The following is a 21,267-nucleotide window of genomic DNA, read 5'->3' as shown; positions in this document are numbered from 1 at the left end:
ATTTTATTTCAAGAGATAAATTACAAGTAAAAACTACATTTTGCAAAAAGTAACCATTACAAGTAATAATGACTAAGAAGGTAATTGTTACAAGTAATTTGATTACTTTTACTCAATTACTTCCTAACTCTGGCCATGATCATGATCTTCATGATCCAATGTCATCGTTAGCCAGTTTGAGTCTCGTTGGAGGAAAAACATTTTCATAATTAGAAAGTTAACAGAGATGATTGTACACAATTTATAATGACTAGATTGCATGCCAAAAGCCTGGATTTAATTCCAAATTTGTCCACTGTGCTCTTATATAGTAAAGCTATATGATACTGTTGACGGTGATTAATCTGTCGGATGGAGACGAGAAAACTTGAGCAGACTCCTCTCCTTGGTGTTACTCAAGAGAACTAGGCCATGTACCCACTGGCTTTCACCCTATCGTATCATCATCGTCACCACACCGTACACAACACATAATATGCAGTCATCCAGTGGACGCAGAAACACATACGCTTGCATAATGATCTTTGCTTCTGTGGTAAGAAGTAACCAACCTCTTGACCAAAGGTGGTGTGCATAAATAAATTAAGACTGCAAAGCTCTCATCATCATGGCTAATAGAATCGTATCCAAGTGCCTGAGAGAGAGACACACACGCGCACAGAGAGAGAGAAGTTTAAAACTACAAGTAAGAAACATATTTCATAAAAACAAAACAAAACAGCATAGAAAACAATTAAGGAGCTCATATAAATTTTGCATAGAATTAAGAACAACATGGGTCAAAAATACTGCAAAGAGAAAGGAAGTTGGAGGCCTCAAGACAAATGGAATTGACACAGATATAAACTCTTCTGCATAGTGTAAAGGAAATACCTGTGCAAAATAGTTTGGTGTGATTGGGATCTTTATGTTGGTTACTTACTTTCAAGGTGCTGCAGCTGCATTAAAAAAAAAAAATATTCACTTTAGTTGTAATATTCTTTTTCCAGTGTTATGCATGAAAATTATTTGTTTTCCTCCTTTCTTTTTAAGGAAGCCATAAAACTTACTGCTGACTTACGGAAGCGAAAGCAGGAGTTGTTAGATAAGCAGTTGGTCCAACAGAAGCAGTTGATTGAAAGATTAGAAAAAGGCGGTGTAACTGGAGAACAGCGTGACAGCCTTATGTCCACCATCAAAACCTTGCAGGTAAGAGAAGTTTCACTGTTCTATTGTCACAGTGTCTTCCTTCTAACATAAGACCTTCCATCAAAAGTGGAAAGTGTTGGTGGCATAGTACCTATGTAAATGTGAATTTCAGTTGAGAGAAAACTAATATCTTTTGTTATGATTGACACTTGTAACCCATGTAACACCTGCCTCCATGTAAGCCTCCATCCTGTATTTGCGAAGTAAATATAAATTTAAAAATTTGCAGTGTCTGTATTTGTCATATATAAGGGGCAGATATTGATAACCTAAAAAAGACAGTGAGAATGATTATTAAAATGCCGTTATATTTATGCAAAACTACTATAAAATAGACATGATATAGGCTTTTGGGCTTATGCCATGTCAAGAAAATATGGTGAAATTCTTTACGTTTCACAGAGAACTGTGCACTGCGTCATTAGAAGAAAATCTTAACTGTCCGCGATAAAGGCTTCTTACAATGAGCTTTTAAAATTTAGACGTTATAGTAGAAGTGGAAGTGGTACATTCATTCATCACCAGATGGCTCCCCGGACGCGGCACAGCACTAGCATTTGAAGCGGAAGCTGACCGAACCATCAGAATCAGTCTAAGAGGGTCACATTGGACAGGTGTATGACATTGACACAAGCCGGGAATGAAACATCTGGCGATGAAGAACGTACAAATTTGGAAAACACCGAGACGAAATAACAACAAAAATATTCAACCACAAATTCATTCACTAGCTGATTAACAAATACACTTTGTTGTGGTTTAACTTTTGGGCATTTTTCTTGCACAGAACTACACTACACATTTGGAAGGATAATTCTGTACTGAAGCAGCAAGTTAACTATTGTTTACAAACCCTTTTCCTTTCCATTTTTTCTTGGCCTTGGTGTACGAGGGGCTAATAACTGGCTGTAGAGACAGGTGCAAAGGCTGGTGCATTCCTTGTGCATTGAGACACGTTGGGAAATACTTTCTCCTTATTATTAGAGTTCAGTATTGTGTTCCTGCACATATCCTGGAAACACAGTACTCATAGGTATAAATCCTTAGTCACCAACAACTGCTGGTCAATTTGCTTGGCCATGAAAGATATTTAGTAACTCTGGCCTTATGTAAGAAAAATGTATAATTTTTATATTGTTACTTATTGTTACTTGTGCATTCAATCAGTCTGACAATAAAGAGCACTGCACCGAGCAAGTGGTCATACAGTTAAGGGCGCACAGCTGTGAGCTTGCATTCGGGAGATAGTGAGTCCGAGCCCCACTGTCGGCAGCTCTGAAGATGGTTTCTTATGGTTTCCCATTTTCACACCAGCAAATGCTGGGGTTGTACCTTAATTAAGGCCAGAGCCACTTCCTTCCCACTCCTTTCCCTTTCCTATCCCATCATCACCATAAGACCTATCTGTGTCAGTATGATGTAAAGAAAATGATAAAAAAAGAAAATAACATGCATGAAGACACTTTTGTAAAGGATAAAAAAAATTCTTTATAATGCTATATAATGACCTAAAACTTTCTTTAAAGATGAAATCATGACAGGTCAGCTCAAACTGTCAAAAAAATGCAAAAGAAAAACATGTAATTTTCCTTCATTACATCACATTTGTATTTGTCATACGTAGGAGGCAGATTTTGACGACATACTGATGCCCTTAGCAACATTCTAATGCAAAGGGATAAAAGATGGCATTTCAACAACATCCCCCCAATAAGTATAGTTTAAAGTTTTAGCCTTGAACACGAGGAAGCATATTATACGTAAAAACATAGATGATTGTTCCATATTTGTATAATACTGATTAAATGAAATTTTAAAAGGTGATGCTTCGTGGTGTGGGTTACTCTAGTCGCATCCTAGTTCGTGAACCATCTGTAGTGGCCAAGTAAGTAGTCCTGAGAGTCGGGATACCAGTTGTTATCGAATGGGAGTGGGCATCTTGGACATAATCCAACTCATGGCCTTCCTTGTGCTCAGGCGGCTAGGTCTATACAATCCACCAGTGGTCCCTAACCCGTTAGAGGAGAGATTCTCACTGGGACTATGTGTAAGTTAGGGGAACATCCTGTTTCGCAGAATTTTCACAGAGTGCGCTAAGAAAGTTTTAAGCAAGCTTCGGACCTATGGGAGTAATGGAGTCCCACTCCCATTTTACAGGCAAGGAACTCCTTGGAAACAACTTGACAAAAAAAATGGAATTCGATGGGGAGCTATCGATATTAATGGGGCTTATGGAAGAAAGAAAGCAGAACTCACTGAATCAGTAAATGGGACACATCTGGATGTTTTAGAAGTTGCTGATCTTCAGGTAAGGGAAGATAACGAGGAAGAGAGAGGAGATTATAAAGTATGCTTGAACGGGTGTTAGAAAAGGGAAGGTGGTAGGACTGTTTATCACGAATACTAATGCACACAACATAGTTTAACTGTAAAACTAAATGGGGCCACAGAAGTTTACAAATAGAGGATTGTGGCAGCGATTAGTAAATTCATAGAAGCTCGCAGACTGAACGCTGAAAGGTTTAACATTTTAAATGAAGGTTGGGTGGGGGGGTGTATTTTTTTTTTAATTGACAAGCAAGTTGGGTATGTGTAAACAAAATTTACTGATGGGTGGCATCATTCATACACTGACGCATTTCTCAGAATCATGAACATAGTCCAGGGAATATTCATGATATTTTCACCCACAATAAATATAAATAAATGTAATTTAACAGTAAATAATATTACAGTGCCTCATTTGAAAAGAATGGTTACATCAGGATTACCATCACACTATCACTTGCCATCACTGCTCGGATCTACAGAGGTGTTCCCAGTATTTTCGTCAGTCATTCTTATCCTCATACAATGAATGGTTGTCTTCCCCATCCATGGTTTTGGAAATACCACATTTCTTGAAGCTTTTGACCAAAAGCTCAACTGGAATTTTGCCGTGTACAGATAAGTTTGAGATCCAGTTTAGCCTCTGGATATCAGTTAGGGATTGTTAGAAGCCATTCACTCTGTGTACAGCTGCTTCACTGTGACCTTTAAGTGTCGTATCACACAAACATACAAGGGTTGCAGGAGAGATGAAAGTCTACTAGGAATGATAACTAAATCAGTTTCCTTTCTTTTTTTTTTTTTTTTTTTTTTTTTTTTTTTTGCTAGGGGCTTTACGTCGCACCGACACAGATAGGTCTTATGGCGACGATGGGATAGGAAAGGCTTAGGAGTTGGAAGGAAGCGGCCGTGGCCTTAATTAAGGTACAGCCCCAGCATTTGCCTGGTGTGAAAATGGGAAACCACGGAAAACCATTTTCAGGGCTGCCGATAGTGGGATTCGAACCTACTATATCCCGGATGCAAGCTTCTTGTTAATAACTCGTATAGATTCAGTGTAGTGTCTCCTCGGAAATTGTCCAACACAAGCACACTAAGCATGTTTAATAGAGCACCTGAGTGTCGCTGTCGCACCACTTTCACCCAATCTTCCACAAGACCCTGGTCCATCCACCCTGCTTCTTGCACTCTTACAATAACACCATTTGTCCTTAAGTCCAGTACAGCTTTTCACTCGAAATCCATGTATGGTGGAAGTTTGTATCCATGAGCAGTAATGCAGAGCATTACAATACAACGCTGTTTCACGTTCCCTCCAGTTCTACTACTGATACTTCTGTACACATGTGTACTATAGTGTCTAAAGGCATCTCCAAAGGCACAGGAATTTGATTTGCATTTCCAATTTGTAATATTATTTAAGAATTTTTATTCTGCAACTGTTCGACCAAACACTGGAAATTCAGTATCTTTTCAGTGTATGAATGTGGAAACTTTGTGCAATAGTAGTATTATACACGAACCTTTTCTTGAGCCCGATTTTTACGGGGTGAGGAGTAAGGAGGGAGCATTGCCAGTTGCGGTTATACTGCCAACTGGATGGAAATGGAATTTGAATTGAATCGATAATATGATTCATAGGTGTGAATTTTCTAAACATTTATTATCTTACATCAACAACTGTGTCACACATACATTATTTAACATTATATAACATTTCTCGATGCGAATCTTATTACTAGCATGAATTATATAGTTTGGCTTTACTGTGTAAACAACAACAGTACTAGTTCTTAAAGTGTACGCCAGATGTCGCACAGCGATGAATAAGCGATTCATAGTTTGTGTTTCAAAGGTTGCCAATATGGTTGTCGAAGATAACCGAGGTCTACCGATTTAGCACTAGGGAGCTCAGGGCTCAAGAAAAGGTTCGCGTATAGTACAGTACAATAACACAAACTTAATCCATTAATTTTCCAGTTCATATCCGACTAGCTTTGAATTTTTCAGTGTTATTTTCCTGGCGAACTGAATTGCTACGAGTGGACACATCTCTATAGATATGGCATAATCAAATTGTTGTTTGCTCATAACATACTCTAGTACCTTTCCTTTAAGAATTGGCCAGAGTGGTATCTTGCTTCAAAATGCCATTCTGTTGGAATTACCTTCAGAAAAAATGCCTTTGTTTTTCCGCCATTATGCGATGCAGCTTTCATCTATGTTGTACTTTCCACCACTAATACAACTTATTATTGCAATGACCCATTCGCAGAATAAATCCATAACTCCACAAATCCATAACTCCACAAATGGTCAGCACTAACCTCACAGTCCCGTAGGTAACCCAAGACCCACGAAGATTGAAGGTTCATTATATACTAGCCCTATTACAGAGTTAAAGCTAGTACAAGTGAGATACCAGGAGAAGACAAAGGTAAGGAACAAATTACAAATCAAAGCACAAGATAAGGGGAAAACGAGACAGTGACCTCAAAGAAACGTGCTAGGGATACAAAAGGCCAAGAATGAGGTTAATACCATTGGCAATGTTGAATTAATCAAAAAGAAATGAGAACCAACACACCTTAGGTAACAATAAGACAAACTTTAATTTTTAAATCAAAACTTATTTATCATAATTAAACAGGAAATAAAATAAAATAAAATTGTCCTCACATACAATTGAAACGTTAAGTATTTCCCCAGGTACAATTGATAAGTTGATTTTTTACAAGTACGACCGGTCGTTTGGTAGAAAAGTTTTAAATAAGTTAAATTTAAGTAGAGGTTACTACATGACTGGTCATCAAACAAACATGATACACCTCAATGCTCTTCAGAACTTTCATTTGACGTAAGGTAACCTACTAGCTAGCAAGGGGTCGACACAAGGTTAGACAGCAAATAAATAAGGAACTAGAATCGCCCAAAATCTCCAAACTCAAAAGATAATTAGATGGTGGAAGAAAATATTTTAGAAAACATTAAGTTAAGAACAAGTAGAAACTTGTTAAAAATTCACTGTCACAAATAGCATCAATCAATTACCCCAACCAAGTCAATAATTTTCACACAACAATCACAACACACCAAAATGGTGCTAAGGTAACTGAAACACAAACATCATACCAGCCAAAATAAATCAATCCCAATAGATCCCACCCAACAACTGGGCCTAAAACCAAGGAACTACAAAAACAACTAAATACATAATAGAATTACAGAAAAAAAAATAAATAACCAAAAAGTGAATAAATAGGTTAGATTACGGTCCAACAAAATTAGAAAGCCTCGTGTGAACCTCCTTGGCTCACAAGCTAACCTTTTACTTCGAGCTTACATTGAGGTAATAATAATAATAATAATGGTTACAATGAAATTTTGGATGTTTACCGAAGCGCCCTGCCTGCTGTCATTTCTTGATGGATACAGTAATTTTGCATCCATCTCTTGGCACAGGCCAGAGTAAAGTGTAGCTTCCACCGAAGTCCCAGTCAACATCCATGGCTGTGACAATATGGAAGTTGCTGGGGTACGGGTAGTGCTGAGTAATGACATTCAGAGCATGACTAGTGCATCTGAGTGTTATGAAAGGTGCTGCTCATAGGGTCAGTTGTGCTGCAATAGTACTTTCTGACCCAGTGAGGAAAGCAATGGCAAACTATCTCACTCCTCATCTTGCCTAGTACGCCTCATTTTAGTGCTGCCATTGGTTTTTGGGGTTTCCTCATAACCGCATAACCTTTGGTGGTGCTATTTGAGGATCCAACCAGCCTCTGGGCTGATGACCTAACAGACACACCGAAGCGCCACATGTTTCTTAGTTAAATCAAGTTAAAATTTTTAGACAATAAAACGTCATAACTCCATAAGAGACCAGTTATTTATACAAATACAAGGCTAAGAATTGGACTATTTTAAGACACGGCATAGATTTTGAAAGTTTATGACTGGCGCAGGAAAATCAAATGATTTTTCTTTCTTCTAAAAACACTTTTCTTGAAGGTGAATCCGTAGGTTGAAATAATTTTCAATAAATAATAAAGGAGTGCATTGACTTACAGTTTAGTTGGTTTACCGGCGAAGCACATAGTCACACGGCACGCTACAGTTCCATTAGATGAATTGAATCTAGATTCCAAATTATTCACCAATAGTTAAAAAAAAAAGGAAGGTAAGAAGATGACGTCACAAGGTTGATGGGGCAAAAATGCCCGTTAAAAATAGCAAATCTAGCTTGGATCCATATCCCGGGCCCAAGCCAGGGCGCCGCGAGGCCACACACTACATCCGGACTCCATGGCTGCTGAACTCGAAGTCAGTAGCTTCCCCAAGCCTACCAGAGTGTATACGCAGGGATTTTAACAAGCTGAGCACTGATTGGTTGAGACAGTAGAGGTGGAGAGTCGCAAGCATTTACAGCACATAGTCATAGAGGTCAGTACAAACCAGATACGGTACGAGGACAAATACATATTAAACTCATTAAGGAAGTACGAGCCTCAGTACACACATAGAGAATATGAATATGGAAAAGTTGACCACGTTAAATAATAAACAGAGAGGTAGTTCATTGGATTAGGGACACAAATTTCAGTGTTCATATTCCAGTCCAAAAGGTTTAGGAAGGGGGTTTGGCACACATTTCATCTGTATAGCAATAAGGTTTTTCATTCACTGTCCTCCCCTGCGAACCATGCGACCTTGCCTCAGTGGGGAGGCTTGCGTGTCCCAATGAAGCAGATAGCCGAACCACAGGTGCAACCATATCGGATGGATATCTGTTGAGAGACCAGACTAACGAATGGTTCATCGAAAGGGGGTAGCAGCCTTTCGGAAGTTGCAAGGGCGGCATTCTAGATGATTGACTGATATGGCCTTGTAATAATACTCAACATGGCTTAGCTGTGTTGATATTGCTACTTGGCTGAAAGCAACGGGAAAGTACAGCTGTTACAAATTCCCAAAGACATGCAGCTCTCTCTATGAATGATATACTGATGATGGCTTCCTCCCGGGTAAAATATTCTGGAGATAAACCAGTCCCCCATTCGGATCTCCGGGTGGGGACTACACGAGAGGGGGCAATCATCAGGAAGGTGGATACTGACATTCTACGAATCGGAGCGTGGCATGTTGGAAGTTTGAATCGTTGTGGTAGGTTAGAGAATCTGAAAAAGGAGATGGATAGACTAAAGTTAGATCTAGTTCGTATAAGTGAAGTACGTTGGCAGGAAGAACAGGATTTTTGGTCAGGCAACTACCGAATTATCAACACAAAATCAAACAGGGGAAATGTAGGAGTTGGTTTAATAATGAATAAGAAAATAGGGCAGCGGGTAAGCTACTGCGACCAGCATAGTCAAAGAATTATTGTTATCAAGATAGCCACCAAACCAAGGCCCACCACAATAGTGCAGGTTGATATGCCTACTAGTTCAGCAGATGAGGAAATCGAAAGAATACATAAAGAGATAGAAGATTTAATACAATATGTAAAAGGTGACGAGAATCTAATCATGATGGGAGACTAGAATGAAGTGGTAGGCCAAGGAAGAGAAGGTAATACAGTAGGAAAATTCAGATTGGGACAAAGGAAGGAAAGAGGAAGTCAGCTGGTAGAATTCTGCACTGATCATAATTCAGTCCTTGCCAATACTTGGTTCAAACACCGCAAACAACGGCTGTATACGTGGATGAGTCCTGGAGACACTGGAAGGTACCAAAAGACTTCATTATGATTAGGCAGAGATTCAGATACCAGGTGTTGGATTGCAAAACTTTCCCAGGTGCACACGTGGACTCTGACCACAACTTGTTGGTCATGAAATTCCATCTGAAGTTGAAGAAATTGAAGAAAGCAAGGCATGCAAGTTGAAAGAAAAGAGTGTGAGAGATTGTTTCAAGGAATATGTTGCACAAGGACTAAATGGAAAGGCTGAAGGAAACACAATAGAGGAAGAGTGGATAGTCATGAAAAATGAAGTCAGTAGGGTTGCTGCAGAAATGTTAGGAAGGAAGAAAATATCAACTAAGAATCAGTGGATAACTCAGGAGATACTAGACCTGATTGATGAACGACAAAAATACAAGAATACTAGAAATGAAGAGGGCAGAAAAGAATACAGGCGATTAAAGAATGAAGTGGATAGAAAGTGCAAGGTAGCTAAGGAAGAATGGCTGAAGGAGAAGTGCAAGGATATGGAAGGTTGTATGGCCCTAGGAAAGGTAGATGCTGCATAGAGGAAAACCAAGGAAACCTTTGGAGAAAGGAAATCTAGATGTTATGAATATTAAGAGATCAGATGGAAAGCCACTTCTAGAGAAAGAAGACAAAGCAGAAAGATGGCAAGAACATATCCAACAGTTGTATCAAGGTAAAGATGTAGATGATTTGGTTGTGGAAGAGGGTGTTGATGCTGATGAAATGGGAGACCCAATTTTGAGGTCAGAGTTTGGCAGAGCTGTGAGAGGCCTAATTAGGAACAAGGCACTTGGAATTGATGACATTCCCGCTGAATTACTGATTGCCTTAGGAGAAACCAGCATGGCAAGGTTATTCCATTTAGGGTGTAAGATGTATGAGACAGGAGAAGTGCCATCCGATTTTCGGCAGAATGTTGTTATTATACCTATTCCCAAGAAAGCCGTTGCTGACAAGTGTGAAAACTACCGCACAATTAGTTTAGTACCTCATGCCTGCAAATTTTTAACATGTATTATTTACAGAAGAATGGAAAGACAAGGTTTTTTTCTAGTTGCTTTAGGTCTCACCGACACAGATAGGTCTTATGGCGACGATATGACAGCAAAGGCCTAGGAATGGGAAGGAAGCGGTCGTGGCCTTAATTAAGATACAGCCCCAGCATTTGCCTGGTGTAAAAATGGGAAACCATGAAAAACCATCTTCAGGGCTGCCGACAGTGGGGTTCAAACCCACTATATCCCGGATGCGAGCTCACAGCTGCGGGCTCCTAACCGCATGGCCAACTCGCCCAGTGAAAGACAAGTTGAAGCTGAGTTGGGAGAAGATCAATTCGGCTTCAGAAGAAATGTAGGAACACATGAAGCTATCCTGACTTTACGTCTGATCTTAGAGGATCGAATTAAGGAGGACAAGCTCACATACATGGTGTTCGTAGATCTAGAAAAGGCATTCGGTAATGTTGATTGGATCAAGCCATTTAAGATTCTGAAGGTGATTGGGATCAGATACCGAGAACGAAGAATTATCTACAATCTGTATAAAAATCAGACTACAGTCATAAGAATCGAGGGCTTTGAAAAAGGAGCAGCAGTCCAGAAAGGAGTGAGGTAAGGCTGCAGTTTGTCCCCCCCTCTTTTTCAGTGTTTACATAGAACAGGCAGTAAAGGAAATCAAGAGGACTTTGGAAAGGGAATCACAATCCAAGGAGAGGAAATCAAGACCTTGAGATTTTTGACGATATTGTTATTTTATCTGAGACTTCAGAAGATCTCGAGAAGCTGCTGAATGGTATAGACGAAGTCTTGGGTAAGGAGTTCAAGATGAAAATAAATAAGTCCAAAACAAAAGTAATGGAGTGCAATCAACCAAAGGCAAGTGATGCAGGAAATATTAGATTAGGAAATGAAGTCTTAAAGGAAGTATATGAATATTGTTACTTGGGTAGTAAAATAACTAACGATGGCAGAATTAAGGAGGACATAAAATGCAGACTAGCACAAGCAAGGAAGAGCTTTCTTAAGAAAAGAAATTTGCTCACGTCAAACATTGATATAGGAATTAGAAAGATGTTTCTGAAGACTTTCATCTGGAGCGTGGCGTTGTATGGAAGTGAAAAATGGATGATAACTAGCATGGAAAGAAAGAGAATAGAAGCTTTTAAAATGTGGTGTTACAAAAGAATGCTGGAGGTGAGATGGATAGATCGAATCACGAATGAAGAGATACTGAGTCGAGTTGGTGAGAGGAGATTGATTTGGCTAAATTTGACGAGAAGAAGAGATACTGTAGAATGAGACACATCTTAAGACATCCAGGACTTCTTCAGTTGGTTTTTGAAGGAAGCGTAGGGGGTAAGAATGGTAGGGGTAGACCAAGGTATGAATATGACAAGCAGATTAGAGCAGATGTAGGATGTAATAGTTACGTCGAAATGGAAAGGTTATCACAGGATAGGGTGTCATGGAGGGCTGCATCAAACCAGTCTATGGACTGATGATTCAAACAAAAACAGCATCATTCACTGTAAATGATCATAGCCACTTTCGTTTACCGGGTATTCATTTCAACTTGCAGTTCTTTAGCATATGCATAATGCACTTTAACTTCAAATGTTGACTGATCACCGAAAGTACATATACTGGTTACAGGAATGAGAGATACCAGTTTTTCGTGTTATCTCTCCGTCCTGGGGATTTTTTATCTCCAGGAATGTTGGAATGCTGTAATTAACCCTTTGCACTTGGTTGAGTCAACTGCAGTGTTACATTCCAGGAACCTAGTAAATAATATCCTCATGGGTTTCAACAGACTAGGTTGGGGTGCAGGAACATATAATTTTAAATAATTATTCCTCCTTTATTTATTCAATTTTTTATATTACTTCAGGAGTTGCAGATAACACAACTGGTGGCTCCATTAGTTAAATGAGTCTTTAGTATTGAATCTTGGAACTTGGAAAAACATCACTATCCACTGTGTCGTAGCAGAGCTTCTTTAATTATAAAATTTTAAGAGATGTCTACCTTTTTCCAGTACTAAAAAAATTGGAAAAGGTGAAAAAGGATGGAGTTCTCTCAAAATATTAATAATTAATCACAGTCAGTACAGGCTTTCAACTATGAAATTTATTTCATGCATTGTCAAATATTCTTTTTCGATATAAAACAGGAGGTATTGCACATGAAACAATAGAGCATGTTGATAAATTAATGTTGAAACCATCTTTTTTCTGTTGCAGTTACATTAACAAATAGCACCTGCATGGATAGCTAGACTCTCCTAGTAGAATGGAAATTCATTGTTCTCAAATGTAGAATGTAAATGGCAAGCATCAAATATGGCACTATCCTGTACTGATCTGGGCCAACGTGTGAATACATCAGTTTATTTTCAGTTGTGACTATCACTCACTGATTAAAAAATATTCGAAACTGAATTAAAATAAAATAATATTAAAATATTCACGAAATAAGATATTCAATTGTCGGACTATGTACTCACAGTACTTACCTGATTACTTACACATACAATTGTTGACGAGCGCCAGCTACAATTAGATGTAACAATAATAGAATGAGAGTCTTGAATATCTCTAGGGTATAGGGTAATAAGCTTTCCTTGACAGCATATTATATAGGTTTTGGGAAAAGGTGATTGGCATTCGGTTTCCCCATTAAAATTTGAGGTTATCTGAGCTACTATAGAAATGAAACAATTATATTTGACACTAAACAAAATATTCTCTAAAAATTGACTTTAATGAGTGAGATTTACTGTGACAATTCAAAAGATAATATAAAACTCTGACATTAGGAAACTGTAGGCATTAAATTTGAAATCTTCTTGACCGGACATTTAAAAGTTATACAAGAAATTTATCCCACACTATTTCACTTTACAGTACCTTCAACACTTTGAGTGTTATGACAATGTATTCCTTTGAATTGGTATTAGCTTTAGGTATATCAAGCCTAATTTGGTGATATATTCTTTTAGTTTCACAAACGAGATATAATATGGCTTACGTAGCCATATCACTGTTCGCCGTTCGTCTCCTTCCAATTGACTTCAAGGCAAGTCTCTCCATTCATCTCCTTCCAACCAGCTGCTTCCAACCAACTGAACTATCCAACTGACTTCTCCAACTGAACTCACTGACCATCTGTGGCCTCACTTTCCTACCTACTCATCTGACCGACTGAGACCTCACCATCCAAATGACTGCCGCTATGAGATACAGCTCATATATATAGCCATTAGTTGACACATGGTATAACACCCACTTCAGAGCTCAAAGTAGGTATGATGTCACTCCCACCCAGATACAAATGTTACATATTATGTTGAAATAGCCTAAGGCACATGCAGAACTCCCTAAATATGATCTCATCGCCAAATGCATACCATGACAGAGCAATGACTCGACAGTTACTGTAACAGTATTGCACCATGTGTTGCAATGTTTTAAAAGGTAGTATCACAAAATAATATATCTATATCTGATATTAGGCAGTTAGTCTCACTTTAAGTGTTTTTAATGCTAACGCACACACATATACACACAATAAATTAAAGATAATAAAGTGAGTGATAGTTAATTAATACATAGCGAAATCAGATTATAGAACTGAATCAAACTATAATAATACAGTAATAATAATAATAATAATAATACAAATAAATGCTTGTAACAGGATTTGAACCACTACACAGTGTTGTGGTGCAATCAGCATGAATAGTAATTGAAAATTACGAGTTTCTCTTGCAGAACCTTTCTCCTTCATTTCCACCAGGATTTTGGATTTGCATGTGGCCGCAGTCCAGAACCCCCAATTACATATGGAAAGTTACAAATCACATAAAATTATTTCTCTACTGTTCAAAAAAATCGTCTTTCGGCATGGTTATAACTAGGGGGCAGATGTTGTTGAAATGTCATCATAACAAAAGATAAAAACATGTTTTTATTTTGCATTCATTTGCATTTTTTGCTGATTTGGGATGATCACTCATTATTTCAACTTCAAGAAGGTTTTAGGTCAATATATAGCATATAGTATTTTGTGGAACCAAGATTTCCCGACGAAATGTAAAAAAAGTATTATATTCAACCTGTTATGAACCCATACTAACCTATGCAGCTGGATCGTGGACTACAACAAAACGAGAGGAGAGTAGAATACAGGCAGTGGAGATGAAATTCCTAAGAGGTATCGAGGGCAAGACCAGAAAGGATAGAATTAGAATTGAAGAGATAAGGAAAAGAACAGGAATTTTGAAACTTCAAGACAGGATAGAAACAACAAAGCTTAAGTGGTATGAGCATGTGATGAGAATGGGAGAAGAGAGGGTGCCAAAGAAAGCTTATTCAACTGAGCTCAATAGCTGCAGTCGTTTAAGTGCGACCAGTATCCAGTATTCGGGAGATAGTAGGTTTGAACCCCACTGTCGGCATTACTGAAGATGGTTTTCTGTGGTTTTCCATTTTCACACCAAGCAAATGCTGGGGCTGTACCTTAATTAAGGCCAGTGCTGCTTTCTTCCCAGTCCTAGCCCTTTCCTGTCCTATCGTCGCCATAAGACATATCTGTGTTGGTGTGACGTAAAGCCTATAGCAAAAAGAAAACTTATTCAGAGAAGTTAACAGGAAAGAGACCACAAGGAAGATCCCAAAAGAGGTGAACAGATTCAGTGTGGGAGTGCGTAGAGAAGAGGGGAGGAAAACTAGATGTTCTTAACACATTGCAGACCGGGTGCCCTTCACCCCATGCATAGCCTTTTTCCCGGCCACTTTCTAACTACCTCCAAGCTAGAGTGCATGCGTTCAAATAAACTGTCGGAACTTCACTAGGACTACTGTGTTTTTTTCTGGTGGCCTTCCTGAATAGTTGTTGAAATGTAGGTAGGTATTTGTTGAAATCTATTTCGGCTCATAGTTTTCGGAAATATGGGGTTTCCTCTTAGGGGATCGGTTAGCCAGTATTCTTTCAGACACTATTTCTTCACCTGCCCTATCAATATACACAGAATAATATTTTTAAATTTCCCTGCTAGTGTTTTAGGGGATACGTTATGAGAATGTGAATTCTGCTCATAGTATAAGTTTTTCTGCTCAGCTACATACTGCAAAAATTCCTCTCCAAACATAAGTCCTGCTACTTGTCCTATGTTTCCAGATTCATTAGGCCAGGAGCACCTTCAAAATCCTCTAGCCAAGCTCACTGTTGTCCATAACCCATTTGTCAGAAAACACTACAGTATTTACAATATTTAGAATATTTACATTATCAGACTCGTTCTGTGCTACGTGAGTTCCACACCTTGAAGATAAGGCTATATCCTCGTCATCACGTGAAACATTTCCGTTAGAAGATATTTCATCATCGAACTCTAAATATTGAGCATCACTTGGATATTCGGAGCCTGTATCAGGATATGATTTGCGAATAATTTTATCCGTGTCTAAAAACGTGCGATCCCTGGGCGCTGCCATCTTGCGTGGCTCTTCAAACTTAGTAAACATGTTGTCAGGAAATGCAAAGAAAATCTATGATATGAAGAATAATCGAAAAGAAATGTGACTATCCATTGTGTGGAACCATACATAAGAGTTCTATCACCCTTGACCTCCAAACAGTCCCGGTATATCTCAAAAGATAGCACTAAATCTCAGTCTGCTGCTAACACGAGATAACTCGGGACCGGCCTGCATTGTGTTAAAAAAAGGAGAAAAGCGGTGAAGAGACAGGCAGCGATGGAGGTCCTTGATTCACAACTTGACGGGAAATGAAGATGATGATGATGATGATGATGATGATCATGATGATCATGATATAGCATTTTGAAGAATTTTTAGATCATTTTAAAATGTTTCTTGAAATTTATGCATATATTCTTTATTGTCAGACTGATTGATGACCGAGCTCGATAGCTGCAGTCGCTTAAGTGCGGCCAGTATCCACTATTCGGGAGATAGTAGGTTTGAACCCCACTGTCGGCAGCCCTGAAAATGGTTTTCCGTGGTTTCCCATTTTCACACCAGGCAAATGCTGGGGCTGTACCGTAATTAAGGCCACGGCTTTTTTCCTTCCCAGTCCTAGCCCTTCCCTGTCCCATCCTCGCCATAAGACCTATCTTTGTCGGTGCGACGTAAAACAACTAGCAAAAAAAAAAAAAAAGACTGATTGATGAAGTCCACAAGTGACAATATAAGAAAATATACATTTTTCTTGTGCACGGTTTAATTTGCTGAACATCTTTCATGAGAGCCTCTGTGGCTCAGACGGCAGTGTGCTGGCCTCTCACTGCTGGGTTCCGTGGTTTAAATCCCAGGTACTCTGGTTTTCCCTGTCATCTTTAATGCCAGCAACACTCGCCAGTATTATTTCATTTCATCTGTCAGTCATTAATCATTGCCTCAAAGGAGTGCGACAGGCTTTGGCAGCTGGCACAATTCATTATCCTCGCCGCTAGATGGGGGCTTCATTTATTCCATTCCCGACCTATTCGAATGACTTGGAAACAGGCTGAGGTTTTTTTTTTTCTCCAGGATCAACCAAACTGACCAAAGTTAGGAAAGGATTTATACCTGTGAGTCTTGTGTTGCCAAGATATGTGCAAAAACAATACAGAACTCTAATTAGGAGAAAATATTTCCTTACATGTCTCAAGCACAAGAAATGCACTAGCCTTCACACCACCTTACTTCCTGCTCCAGTACAGAATTATCCTCCCAAGTAGTTCTGTGCAAGAAAAATGCCAAAAGTGAAATCTCCACAAAGATCCAACTAGTGAATGAATTTGGAAAAGGCGTATTTACAACAGATAGGTGTGTTTTATTTTGTAAATATATTGTGCATTGTTAAACTGAGTACAAAAAGGAAGCTTGTTATACAACAGCACATAAAAGGAGCAACACATCTGAAAGCTGGAACGAGTGCAAAGAACAACAAGTATTCCAAGGTTCTTCGGGAGCAAAGTGCTAGCATTACATCCTATAAATCATTATGTCCATATTTATATACACTTCCCAGTAAATTAGGAGATAATTATTTCTGTAAAAACAAGTGCTGTTTAGTAAATAGAACAGGGTTATATTGCTTGTAAAACCATTGTTATACAGTCATCAGAATTCAGTTTAGTCAAAAATTCAAAGTAATTTTTACTTAAATTTATCTAAAAATGATATGAAATAAGGGCATTTTATTGCAGTTATTATTTTAGGACATCAACATCTGCACCCTAGTTAAAACTTATCTTCAAGGCCCACAAATACTCATTATCACATGCTTTATTCAATGTACTGTTGATCTGTGAACATGTATGTGGTCACAACTATTCTTTGGAATGCCCCCGTAGCATCGTGGGATAATTTGTATTTGATTCATTGCACGTGCTTCCATATTGCATGCTGTTTGCTTTTTGATTTCAGGACCACTTACATGTAACAGATCCATTACAGTTCCCTTCAGTAACCTAAAATGGCACCTAAAATCAACATCATCATAATCTTTCATAGGATTGGACCTGTTTCAAAAAATTCTTGGCCTTGGAAGTATTTGTAGAAAGTTCAACGTAACCTCTTTACCAGCCGAAGTAGAGTCTGTAATGTAGAAATACTTAATAACTTGATGCATAGATAAATATTAATAATAAAATACTGTAAATCAAATTTCTTTTTATACAATAATAATAATATACAAGCTTCTGTGGCTCAGGCACAGGCCTCTCATTGCTGGATTCCATGGTTCAAATCCCAGTCACTCGATGTGAGATTTGTGCTGGGCAAAGTGGAGGCGGGAGAGGATTTTCTCCAGGTACTCCAGTATTCCCTGTCATCTATCATTCTAACAACACACTCCAATATCATTTCATTTTATCTGTAAGTCGTTAATCATTGCCCCAGAGGACTGCGACAGTCTTCAGCAGCTGGCACGTTCCTATCCTCGCTGCTATATGGCGACTTCATTCACTCCATTCCCAGCCCAATTCCTTGTCTATAGACGCTGCCGGAACAGACAGGTCCACCTAGTATGAATTGAACAAATAATCTTAAGATCCCTCCCAAAGACCAAGCAACACATCAACAGGAATGATATTCATACAATACTGTATCAAGTGTCTAGGATGTCCCTTCCCAATTAAGCAGCAGCCTAAAACTAATAAACAGCGTAATATTGTACTCTTTACAATTCTTTGTCGTTATATAAGACCCGAAGTCAAGACGCTTGCATTTTCATTCAAAACAACGTTTGTGACCTGCCTGTATATAACAATCAGTTTTAAATCTCCACTGGTGTTTGACAAAACAGTTCAACATTAGTTACGTCAAGAACTGAAAATGAAATACAGTATGTGGGTCAAATAAGCCCCAGTATCAAAATCCTCTTCTCTCAAGACTTATGTTAGAGGAAAAAGATCCATTTTAGTTTTGAACATATTTTTAAGTTAAATAGAACAAGACTGACAAGTTTTAACTGTGTAAAAAACACAGTTAATTTAAATTTTATATTTTTCATTCACAACAGTCTTGACGAGCCTACAACTAACAATCAGTTCTAAATCTCCACTAAGAAGAGATAGAATGATGGGACACATCTTAAGACACCCAGGACTTGTTCAGTTGGTTTTTGAAGGAAGTGTAGGTGGTAAGAACGGTAGGGGCAGACCAAGGTATGAATATGACAAGCAGATTAGAGCAGATGTAGGATGCAATAGTTACGTAGAAATGAAAAGGTTAGCACAGGATAAGGTAGCATGGAAGCTGCATCAAACCAGTCTAGGGACTGATGACTCAAACAACAAACAGTGAGAGTTGTTACTTGTAAATTATTTCTCTGTCTATCCACTGTGGGTGGGGGACATAGAATACATCCACGGTATCCCTTGCCTGTCATAAGAGGTGACTAAAAGGAGTGACACCCCCTGTGGATGGTGGACGCAGACGAATAATACACCCTCGGTATCGTGCCTGTCATAAGAGGCAACTAAAAGGGGCGACCTAGACGCGGAAATGGCTTGTGACTTTGGTACCATGTGTTGAACCCCCTGTGGATGGGAGATGTTGAATACATCCACAGGTAATCCCTACCTGTCGTAGAAGGCGACTTAAAAGGGTCATGTGGCCATCGCCACCCCCACACTTTCTTTTTTTTTTTTAAGGGTTAGTTGTAGACTGATTCAAAATTCTTGATGTGCATGCTGCTTGGGGATAAGCCTCTTACGTGTGCGACTACACTCGAAAGCCCGGCAGTATCCCCAAAATTCACATCGGTGAGAGCGCAATGTATCCGTGCAGTAGTATCCGCCTGACAACACAGGTCCCTGCACAGCCAAATCCAAGAAGGACGTATTATTATTAATTGCTTTTTTGTAACTGCAGCTGGCAAATTACCGAAACAATAACAAAATAAAAATTTGGAAACATGTAAATTAATCTTAAGGTCATCAAAACACATTGCAACATAAAATTCTATAAACCAGGTTATACAACATGACAACTGCTGATAGGATGAGGGAAGTGGTATGGAACCCTGAGAGGTGGTGGAACATAAACTTTTGCGATAAAAGGAACTGGAGAGAGTAATTGCCTTTGGATTACAACATTTGTTTAGAAAGAGACAAAATCAGAAACTCAATAATTGAAAAACGTTCAGACACATAGTTACAAAGGGAAATAAGTGTTCTTTGACATTCCTGCGCCTTTACATCACGTACAAACAATAACTTGAACTGATACATGTGCCTTGGCACCAAAATTGAAACTGTGAAAACCTAATCCAACAATACATATTGATTAAAGTACGGGCTAGTCCCATTCTACACACATGAAAACGTAATTAAATTTTTTACAATAACAAAGAGATAATTTCACTTTTTTGACACCACTGAAAGACGTAGGTGGAGCAGGAATGTGATCATATAGGTCAGGTTACACAGATGTTATGGGAGGCAAACCCAAGGATGATTTTCAAGTTAATACAAAGTTTAAGAAAACGGGTATTGCCCCCAAATGAAGATGTTCTTGACCTTAGTTAATAGCTAAGTCACTTGACACAAAATTACCTATAGAAGTTATATTCAAAGAGGAACTCCTGCATAAAGAAATAAGGAAAATTTTCACATTTAAATTAAATTTTTAAAGCCTAAATAGCAGAAGAAACAGTGCTTGCCCTGAGACCAGGCATCTGAGCGGTAAGCTTGGGACGAGCACAACCTACTACTTTGACTTGTAAGAATCATTTTATCTTATTAAAATCCTCTATATCATTAACTCATTGGGCCCGAGCCACGGAACCATTCCGTGCTTCATCTTGCTGGACCAAATGCCGGACCACAGAACTGTTCCGTTGTCTCACCTCACTGCGTAATTCAACGCTTCCTCAAGAGAAGGCAGTGCGAGTTGCATTTGTGATTTGTGTAGGAACTCTTCCTTTCCATTGTTACATGCTCTTGGTTAATATACTGTATATAGATAGTGCGCTTAGTAATATTAGTTTTTACCGAGCTCGATAGCTGCAGTCACTTAAGTGCGGCCAGTATCCAGTATTCGGGAGATAGTAGGTTCGAACCCCACTGTCGGCAGCCCTGAAAATGGTTTTCCGTGGTTTCCCATTTTCACACCAGGCAAATGCTGGGGCTGTACCTTAATTAATACCACGGCCGCTTCCTTCCCACTCCTAGCCGTTTCCTGTCCCGTCGTCGCCATAAGACCTATCTGTGTCGGTGCGACGTAAAGCAACTAGCAAAAAATATTAGTTTGAAGTGGGCTATCTCTTGTCTTTGAGATATGCTTGTAAACAAGATAGCTGTCGGCAAACGACTGAAAGTTACCGATATATAACCCCCTTTTAGAGAGTTACGATGATTAGGAATATAATTTTCTTAGTAATAGTAATAGTGTGAGTAATGCTCCTAATGAATAAATAGATGTGGAAATCGAAGAAGAAGTGCAAGGATATGACCGTGTTATAGCTCAGCAAACAGACTGAGTATGGACCTGCAATGCTAATAAATTAAAATGTATTTAATGTATTCCTTGT

At 38.8% G+C, this 21,267-nt stretch overlaps 1 protein-coding gene across 2 annotated transcripts in view; it reads left to right on the top strand.

Annotated features, from left to right (window-relative positions):
• swm (Zinc finger protein swm) overlaps positions 1-21,267 on the top strand; it is a 503,429-nt gene that overhangs the window by 412,933 nt on the left and 69,229 nt on the right. For both annotated transcript variants that reach the window (XM_067135328.2, XM_067135327.2), the window contains one exon: positions 1,033-1,188. In XM_067135328.2, coding sequence (XP_066991429.2) covers positions 1,033-1,188 — 156 coding nt within the window. The remainder of the gene's footprint in view (positions 1-1,032; positions 1,189-21,267) is intronic.

Source organism: Anabrus simplex, chromosome 1 (assembly GCF_040414725.1).
Source record: "Anabrus simplex isolate iqAnaSimp1 chromosome 1, ASM4041472v1, whole genome shotgun sequence".
NCBI lineage: Eukaryota > Metazoa > Arthropoda > Insecta > Orthoptera > Tettigoniidae > Anabrus > Anabrus simplex.
The sequence above is the reverse complement of the archived record's forward strand: the minus strand, read 5'-3'. Positions and strand labels throughout refer to the sequence as shown.